General features: G+C 41.6%; 1 protein-coding gene across 12 annotated transcripts in view; it reads left to right on the plus strand.

The window, feature by feature from the left end:
- Nucleotides 1–10,374, plus strand: part of sycp2 (synaptonemal complex protein 2) — a 46,899-nt gene that overhangs the window by 13,702 nt on the left and 22,823 nt on the right. For all 12 annotated transcript variants that reach the window (XM_032519739.1, XM_032519745.1, XM_032519740.1 and 9 more), the window contains one exon: nt 10,101–10,259. In XM_032519739.1, the coding sequence (XP_032375630.1) occupies nt 10,101–10,259 (159 nt within the window). The remainder of the gene's footprint in view (nt 1–10,100; nt 10,260–10,374) is intronic.

Here is a 10,374-nt window from a genome sequence, read left to right on the forward strand (position 1 = left end):
CCGTTGTTGTGGTTGAGAGAGATTCACCCTCAACAGGACACCTCAGCGACTGAAAGTGAACAGACAGACCACTTGATCCGTAAGCAAAGATAACATCCAAAAAAACCAGTAGTTACGAGAGTAAATAAACATTATTTAAATTACGGTTATACTGTTGCCACTGGCAAAAGCACACACAATACCACGCCCAGTCGGATGCAATATCATGAAAATTGAAGCCAGCTACGTGTTGCTTCTGGAGGTGTTAATCGTCACAGTGAGGTCAGGAACAATGGCCAATAAAGTGGTGCAAGTGTGAGACAAATTTGGGACGGATGGTTAAGAAAAAAGCCAGCTAACTTATAAAAGTAACGAATCAACATTGTATGTACAGTGAGTGACGCTGACATCCATTGGAATAGCAACATCCGGTGAACTATGTAGGGAAAGGACGTGTAGTGGCGCCTCGATATAATTTTGGTAATTATTGCTTTGGCGTCTTACTTTGGAGGGAGGGTCTTCCCCAACTCTGAATAGGCTTTGATTCGCTTATCTTAAAGAAGATAATGTCCAGAGATGGTATAAGTTGGAGGCCGGAGAATGTTGAATTCAGATGATGTAAAACTATAGCTAAAGTCTGGGCTTGTCAATTGGATCCATGCCAGCCAGATATAGCCTCTGAAGATCTAACGGGGTTTTCAGTGGACAACAGTTCTTCTAAGTTAGAAAACTCTTGAAATATCGTGCTTTTTCTGGACAAGCTTTCAGTCTGCTGAAGTTGTATATCATTCAGATGCGGAGAAGCCTTTTGATCGGGTTGAGTGGGGACTGTTTTGTGTTTTTAGAATTTGGTTTTGGGTCTAAATTTATTTCTGGATTTACAGTTTGTATCGCGGTATGGCGCTATGTAATAACAATTCGCGAGGTCCCAACTATTCCTATAACTAGGGCTGCCCACTCTCCCGTTGCTCTTGCCTGTAGCTACTAGAACCCTCGCTCCAGTGACTCGTTAAATCCTCCCTACTCCTTACTGGTGTGCTGTCGGGCGGCATAGGACATCTCATAGCTCTTTTGCTGACAATCTCTACTTTATTCAACGACCCACCAACTGCTGGACATTATTCGCAAAATACTGGCAACATTGTGGCGTTTTCAGGGGGGGCTATAAGTTTAACATCAAAAAAGTAGGAGTGTTGTCCCATAAAATGAGGCAGCAAAAAAATCACGGCAGGGCTTTACCGTTCCGATTGGCCGATATGGTTTTCGCCCAGACTTTTGGTCTTTCAGTCTATACCAATATTTTCGCCATTCTGCCTTTTTTCTTATGCATATAAAACAATTTCGACAAGTGATATGAGCTGGTAAGAAACCAAGGGCGCCTAAAGTAATTCTGCAGGGAAATACAACGGAACGGGGGCCTGCTTTGCTAACCTGTTATTTAGTATGGAGCGATACATTGATAAAATTCGGCTTGGTGCAGTCAACTCTAAACAGGATCAGCTGTGTTCATGGAAGATAATTATCTCGTCGCTCATGACGCATCAGCCTTTGGTTCTGTTGTCCTTTGTCTAAGAAAAAACACTATTTTGTTTTACTCTCCACTGTAAAAAACATTATGGAGACCAATTCAGGAGATTCAAAGCTCATTACCTCTCCACGCAGCTCTATTTGTTAATAATCACATGTTTCTCCTTCCTAAGTGGATGCAATTTTTAGGGGTCCAAGCGAGGATGCGTGCACCGCGGTTATGCAAGGCGACGGTTTCCTTTTCTTTATTATTTTCTCCGCATAAAAGTTGTGCTGCAGCCTAAACCGTACATGGTGGCGAAGCGCCATTTCAGGACTGGTCAAAAGTCCGCAAAGACCTCAGCACAAAAAATTGACCACTTCCACCACTAGTGGCGCTATAGCAGGAGAAAAAACGTTGGCCCTATAACTACCAAACCGTAATCGGAAAATTTAAAAACCTTAACATCCAGCGTTCCCTGGATCCTACTGAGTCTCGTGATATAGGCCACGCCATTTCCGCCGAGACTTTTATGCGTGGAAAAAATGGCGATTTATCAAAAACCTACTTTTTCTATCTCCTCCGAGACCGTGCAATGGATCTGCACGAAACTTGGCACATACCATCTCCAGACCAACCTGACAAAAGTTTGCATAAAGATTATTTATAGGATAAAAATTGTGCGTATTACGCGCAAACAAAGTTGTGTAGCTAGCTATGGAAACATTTCCGTTGCCATATCTCGGCCAAGACAAATGTTATCAAAGCCAAACTTTAGAATATTACTTGCTATGACCCCCTGAGGCTCTGTACCAAATTTGACGAACATTGGCCACTAGGGGGCGCTACAAATACAAAAAAGGGGGTTGTTTTCATGAACAAACTTGCCATATTTCGGTCAAAATAATGCTATCAAAGCCAAAACTTTACAATATTACTTGCTATGATCCCCTGAGGCTCTGTAACAAATGTCACGAACATTGGCCACTAGGGGGCGCCTACAAATACAAAAAGGTGGTTTTTCACGAACAGACTTTGCCTTATCTCGGCCAAATACGTGGTATCGACACCAAACTTGGGTTGATGTTGGCATGCGCCGGGGGGCTTCATAACGAATTTGGTAACGATGGGCATTAGGGGCGCTATAATCACGTTTGTTGGTTTGTGACAAAGCAATGCATTACAGGGGAAATTTGCAATTGCAATATCTCGCGCAGTAAATGCTATAAAAACCAAACGGTAAGGATGTTTCGACCGCCGCCCGGAGGCCACTGCCAAATGGGGTAAAAGACAGGCCCTTAGGGGGCGCTCTGATCAACATAGGACATTTCCCGGTTCGCTGGGGACGACTGGCGGGGGAGGCTTGGACCCCGTGTGAAACGCGTGCAGTTCTAGTTTTATTTGTCATTCTATTTTGTTTCATTATCTCTGGGGTTTGGGTTGGCAAGGTGTGTTATGTTCTACCACACCAAAACAGCTGGGGGGGATACAAAACAAAAAACAAAAACTGGTGCTCTCTGGTTCTCAATAAAATACATAAGAAAAATATTGAACAGTCAAAACTCCACAGCAAAAGCTCAAATCACACTACTCAACTAATGATAATGTAGAAAAACTAAGATTTTAAAGGGGATGTCCACTTCATTTCGGGAGAGCTTAGTTATATATCAGAGGTCTGAAGGTGGTGAAAGCCTGGAGGTTGTAGGGTTTTGGAGGAGAGAGGAAGGTAGAGAGGAGTTAGGTTTGGACTTACTATTTTACAAGTGAAATAGTTTTGTTATTACAGAGAGAAAGTACCCCAAAAAGGTACTGTTGGTACATACCAAATAACAAGTACAAGTGTGCGGTGGAGAGGAGACAGAGAAAGCAACAACAACAAACAGATGAAGGTGCGGTTGTCGATGAGTATAAAGTAACGTAACGTAATAGCCGTGGAAGCAGCAGTGCAGTGGTGTGTTCAGTTTATCTGTTGGTGAAATAATGCTCAACGATGGAGCATTAGGGCTACAACTCCTGAAGACCAAGCCAACTTCCCATGCTTGCTTTGCTACCAGCTGGTTAAAGTGAAGGGGATTAGCCAGCAGATAGTGACAAACTACAGCCAGACTCACATACTTAAAGTGGCTGAACCCTTAAGGTGGCCAGCTTTTTCATTTTAGTGAGAAGCCCCTCCTCCGGGTTTTGCTTGCTTGATTAAGAGACATTGGAAGTGTGATTTTGGACTGAATTGACAAACTAATTAATTCACAGGTAACTGGACTTACAGGACTGAACAAACTTCCTTGGTTAATCCGAGGAGAACGCTGCCCTCTCATCTTGCTTTTCTTCCTCTCTTCTTTATCTTCTCTGAAACTGGACGAGGAGGTGTGGCGCTTACGACTGGGTCCTGTAAAAAAAAAACAGCAGTTATAATACATTACCAGTATAACATGATTTCTTAACACAGGGGTTCCCTTGAAGCAGATCAGTGATTTGAACATGGAGCCCATTTGGGAGAATTAATTCTCTGATGACTATTACACAGATGTGATGTATACTAATTTATTAAACTTGTTTAGGTTTAATGGGATCTATCTGTGGGATTAGGACTGTAGCAACTGATCTTAATACGCTGTCAACAACCAAGTTGAACACAAAAGGTCTTTTACCTGAGATAAGAAGCTGTTCAGGCTTTCGGTCTGAATGGTGTTTCGTCAGGATGGACAGTAAGCATTAGTTGTTGTGTTGATGGCTAAAAATATTTAAAAATCAACATTACAAACTCAGTGATTAGCGTCTTTCAGTGCTCTCATCCCTCCATCCATTCAACTACAATCAATCAATCAAAATATTAAAGTGTGGTAAAGCCCTACCTCTGCTTATGAGACACAGCCAGGGCAACTGGGCTGTCCTTTACTCTTCTTGTGAGTAATGATGACCTTAGTGGATGATTGGCTCAGTGAAAGACAGGATACGAAGACCTTTACTAAAGCTATAAGGCTCCCGTGGTTGATGGTGTCTTCTGGGAGTGGAGACTGGAGGAGGAGAGGGCATTGATGGCTTGTCCAGCTCGAGTAGTGTGGATGTCAACAGTGGCTGAGGGGACAGAGACAAAGGAGATCGAGGGTGTTGAGGGTAGATGCTGCTGGATTGGACTTATCGAAAACAAATAAAGGAAGGAGAGGAAAGGAATGAGTGTGACAAAATAATGACAATAAGAATATGGCCACTCATTTAGTGGTTATCTAATATCATGTCTGTCATAGATGGGGACAGTAAATTAAAAAGACATTATCAACAATAAATTAAGAGGCACAATAAATTGATGTAGTGCTATTAATGCTCTGTCCGGAGTTAACTATATACTAAATTATTTACATTATCATTTGCAATTTCAACATATCTATTTAATTAAATGCATTTATCTGGTATCTTCTAATTTATCCTCTAATGTGTCCATTAGCAGCTTAACAGTTGAGGGTTGGGCAGGTTGAGATTCAATGTAAATAATAAAAAAAACTCAAACACTCAAATGATTATTACAGAGGGAAGTGTTACCTTATTACTTTCCTGCCATATTTTCATCTGGCCTGAGAATTCAGCCAGCAATGCTAAGGTCACAGACCCAATTCCTTAATCCTACATAACAGTCTATGAACGCTTAAGCATCTAAAAATTCAAAACTCCATTCATGTCACTCTAGTGATTCTCACATGACTGTCAAGTGAAGTCAAGACTTCCATGTAGTGCAAAGGATATGTGAATCACTCAAAGATGTTAAATACAAGAAACCCCACAATCATTAGAACTAATGAAAAGGTGAGTAGTTAACATTTTAAGATAATGAAGTCTAGTGCAATTAACTACTTAACGTATTCACAGATACATGGCCACATTTTGTGTGTCATTGAGGTGAAAGGGAGCTGTGGTATAATACACTAAAATCTTTAAATGGTATTGTAACCTTTAACACAGAATCCACACTACGTAGGTCATAAGACCTACAGTACATGGGTTGTAAGAGATGTGCTGTTTTACCTCTATTGCACAAGGTCCAGTGAGAGCACAGTGTGCAGGGGTTGACCTATAGGGGTCAGTGAAGGAGAGAGGGGATAGACTTGATGGATTGAGTTTTGGATGAGTTGTGTCTTTTCTGCACTGTTGAAAGAGCAGGCCCGAAGTGTTCTTTACTGTTGACTGTAGAGCGAGGTGTGGCAGCAGCAGGATTGGCGAGGGGGGCTGTCCACAGGGTGGGGGCAGGGAGACAGGGAGTGGGGACCCCGTGGGGTGAGGAGAGGGGAGCAGGTCAAACCAAAGGTTTGGGCTGACCTCTCAGCAGCTGTGAGGGTCCAAAATAAGCACAGTGTTAAGCAGCTGGCCTCAGAGTTTGGACAGAGAGCAGGAGGGTCAATATTACATGCTTTTAATATCAATTTACAGTTAGGGGTTGGAGAGCAATAGGGTCATTTATGTAACAGTTTAAAACTCTTGAGCTAGTGAAATAAACATGCAGTGTCCTACAGTAAGTGAAAACAAACATTATCTTGCTATACAATCTTTTCAATGCTGGGAAAAAAAGTTCCAATAGTGTCAAGAGTCTTAAGTAATATATGTGGTCATGGTTATAGAATTAGCAAAAACGTTTTCACCTACAATGGATCATGTAATATACATTACTGATGTCAAAGGAGTGAAAGACTGTTATCTAACTGTGAGTATGGGAGTTCCACAATCTTACATTCATCCTCTCAATAAGGAGGAGACGGACAGAAAGAGGTCTGGCGGGCAGCCCAGGAATAATTTCAATCCATTCATTGTTCTTGGGCAGGGAGACATTTTCTTATTTAACTTTCTGGAAGTTTCTGGAGAACATTTTCCGGTCTCCGCTGCTGAAAAAAAAAGTGTTTCACGTTCAAGACAAGGGTAACATCTTGATATGGTTTTGCCTTTTGATTTTATATTATATTATTCTCTTTGCAGAATTAATCAACATTTTCCAAATGGAACCAAAAAAAGTAAATCTTCACAAAAACTTTGTAACATCAGACGTGTTTATTCAAAAGCATACTACTTTTCAAAGGGTAAGCTGCAAGGACCTAAAGACCGGGCTGTGTTCCACCTTGAGACCAGTGGGCTTTTTCAGATCTGATTGGTTGTTGCTGTCTTGTCTCCTATATGTATCTGGGGACCCGCTCGGGGGAGATATTATTTCTTTCTTACCTCTGGAATTCTAACGGGGTCTCTTACTTTCCCCTGCTGACAAAAAATATTTCTGTTGGATGTAAACCAAAGGAATGAATGTATCTGCAACAGTCTTACTACTAATACAGCCATGTTTAAATGATTTGTGTACTCTGCAGATTTCAATAAAAGTAGACTAAGAGGTGTGTGAACTGTCAACAAGTTTACAGTTGAGACACAGCTTTTGTACATTTTTCTTGGACATTTTGCCAAAAGACAATTTGATTCCCACCCCTTCTTGTTGTTTGCCAGTGTGATTTTGTTTAAAACATTAGCTCTCTCCTTATAATGCTTGAACAATTATACCATACTGTGACATGTGGTAAGGGACTAGATGCTACCTAATACAGGCCCACTAGCTAATTGTTACCAGATTACAATATGTAACAATATGAATGTCACTACAAAAGTCACATGCAATACATGGGGAGCATGTGGTGTTACGGATATGTTTTCGAAATATTTAGACATACAGAAGACATGTACAGTGCCTTGCGAAAGTATCGGCCCCCTTGAACTTTTTGACACATTTCAGGCTTCAAACATAAAGATATGAAAAATAAATTTTTGTGAAGAACACCCACAAGTGGGGACACAATTGTGAAGTGGAACGAAATCTATGGATATTTAAACTTTTTAGCAAATAAAAAACTGAAAAGTGGTGCGTGCAAAATTATTCGGCCCCTGTCGTTAATACTTGTAGAGCCACCTTTGCTGCGATACAGCTCCAAGTCATTGGGGTATGTCTCTATCAGTTTTGCACATCGAGAGAGATGAAATTCTTGCCCATTTCTTCTTACAAAACAGCTCGAGCTCAGTGAGGTTGGATGGAGAGCGTTTGTGAACAGCCGTTTTCAGTTCTTTCCACAAGTCTCGATGGTTCAGGTCTGGACTGACTTGGCCATTCTAACACCTGGATACGTTTATTTGTGAACTATTCCTTTGTAGATTTTGCTGTATGTTTGGGATCATTGTCTTGTTGGAAGATAATTCCATCCAGTTTCAGGTTTTGCAGACTCCAACAGGTTTTATCCAGAATGGTCCTGTATTGGCTGCATCCATCTTCCTCTCAATTTAACCATCTTCCCTGTCCTGCTGAAAGAAAGCAGGCCCAAACCATGATGCTGCCACCACCATGTTTGACAGTGGGGATGGTGTGTTGAGGGTGATGAGCTGTGTTGCTTTTACGCCAAACATATCATTTTGCATTGTGGCCAAAAAGTTTGATTTTGGTTCATCTGACCAGGCAACTTCTTCCACATGTTTGGTGTGTCTCCGGTGGCTTGTGGCAAACTTTAGACGAGACTTTTTATGGATATCTTTGAGAAATGGCTTTCTCTGCCACTCTTCCATGAAGGCCAGATTTGGCAGTGCGAATGATTGTTGTCATGGACAGACTCTCCCACCTCAGCTGTAGTTCTCTGCAGTTCATCCAGAGTGATCATGGGCCTCTTGGCGCATCTCTGATCAGTCTTCTCCTTGTCTGAGCTGAAAGTTTACAGGGACGGCCAGGTCTTAGTAGATTTTCAGTGGTCTGATACTCCTTCCATTTCAAATGATCACTTGCACAGTGCTCCTTGGGATGTTTAAAGCTTGGGAAATCTTTTTGTATCCAAAATCCGGCTTTAACTTCTTCACAACAGTATTACGGACCTCCCTGGTGTGTTCCTTGGTCTTCATGATGCTCTCTGTGCTTTCACAGAGACTATCACAGAGCAGGTGCATTATACAGAGACTTGATCACACACAGGTGGATTCTATTTATCATCATCAGTCATGGACAACATTGGATCATTCAGAGATCCTCGCTGAACTTCTGGAGTGAGTGCTGCACGAAAGTAAGGGGCCGAATAATTTTGCACGCACACTTTTCAGTTTTTTATTTGCTAAAAAAGTTTAAAATATCCAATCGATTTCGTCCACTCACAATTGTGTCCCACTTGTTGGTGATTTTCACAAAAAATAAATTTTATATCTTTAGTTTGAAGCCTGAAATGTGTCAAAAGGTTGAAAAGTTCAAGGGGGGCGAATACTTTCGCAAGGCACTGTAGCATGCAGAATAGATAATCATCGATCACAACATGAGATATAATAACAATGACTTCTACCTTGGGAGTGGTTGGTTGCTCTGACACAGATCGACTCTGACTGACTGCTACCTAGCTTCCTATTGCTTTTAGTTGGTTGTTTGTGCCAGCTTTTTCTTTGTCACCTGAGCAGCCTGTGGGTTTTCTCAATATTCTCCAGATGATTAGGGAAGTACTGTTATTGTGCAGACAAAGACAGTATAGTTTTAGTATTTTGCAAAAGCACTATAATGAACTTCTTGTAATATTACATGGAAATTTTGCCACAAGACATAGGTGTGTGTGCTCCCAATGGCATGAAGTGAATACAACAGTTAGGGCTGCACGACTATGGCCAAAATGATAATCACGATTATTTGATCAAAATTGATCGCACATTATTCTCACGATTATTGTGATTTTAACCAAAACAATGTTATCGTCACGTAGGCTATTATAACTGCGAGAGGGAGTGTGATGGACACTACTCACAGAGAGACGGCTGACTCATTATGAACAGGTCCAGCAGGGTCGAATGGGGATACACACGTCGTGTGTATGAACGTTTGTATCTTCACTGAGCTGCATTTTTATGACCTATGATATTCTGGCTATGGGTCACATCTCTGGCCCAGGTCCAGCCGCTCCGTCTCACACGCTGTACTCTACCAACTGAAGTTAGTTGCATCAATAACTTCTCTGTGTTCTTCGCGTGGCGGCCGCGATAGCAGAGTTACCATGGAACACTGGTACAAATAAAGGTTTGCCCCTCATACTTCAATATACAGCTGTGTTAATAAAAATTAAAACTGTGGACAAATGTCAGAAGTGTGGCTGCGCGGTGGTAGAGTAACAGCGTGTGAGACGGAGCTGCTGGACCTGGGCCAGAGATGTGACCCATAGCCAGAATATCATAGGTCATAAAAATGCAGCTCAGTGAAGATACAAACGTTTCATACACACGACGTGTGTATCCGCCATTCGACCCGTGCTGGACCTGTTCATAATGAGTCAGCCGTCTCTCTGTGAGTAGTGTCCATCACACTCCCTCTCGCAGTTATAAATAGCCTACGTGACGATAACATTTGTTTTGGTTAAAATCAACAAATAATCGTGAGAATAATTGCGATCAAAATTTTGATCAAAATAATCGTGATTATCATTTTGGCCATAGTCGTGCAGCCCTAACTGGTGTGATTCACTTCATGCCATTGGGAGCACACACACTATGTCTTGTGCAAAATTTCCATGTAATATTACAAAGAAGTTCATTATAGTGCTTTTGCAAAAATACTAAAACTATACTGTCTTTGTCTGCACAATAACAGTACTTCCCTAATCATCTGGAGAATATTGAGAAAACCCACGAGGCTGCTCAGGTGACAAAGAAAAAGGCTGGCAGCAAACAACCAACTAAAAGCAATAGGAAGCTAGGTAGCAGTCAGTCAGAGTCAGAGTCTGTGTCAGAGCAACCAACCACTCCCAAGGTAGAAGTCATTGTTATTATATCTCATGTTGTGATCGATTGATTATCTATTCTGCATGCTACAGTGCCTTGCGAAAGTATTCGCCCCCCTTGAACTTTTCAACCTTTTGACACAT

Source organism: Etheostoma spectabile, chromosome 7 (assembly GCF_008692095.1).
Source record: "Etheostoma spectabile isolate EspeVRDwgs_2016 chromosome 7, UIUC_Espe_1.0, whole genome shotgun sequence".
Classification (NCBI taxonomy): domain Eukaryota; kingdom Metazoa; phylum Chordata; class Actinopteri; order Perciformes; family Percidae; genus Etheostoma; species Etheostoma spectabile.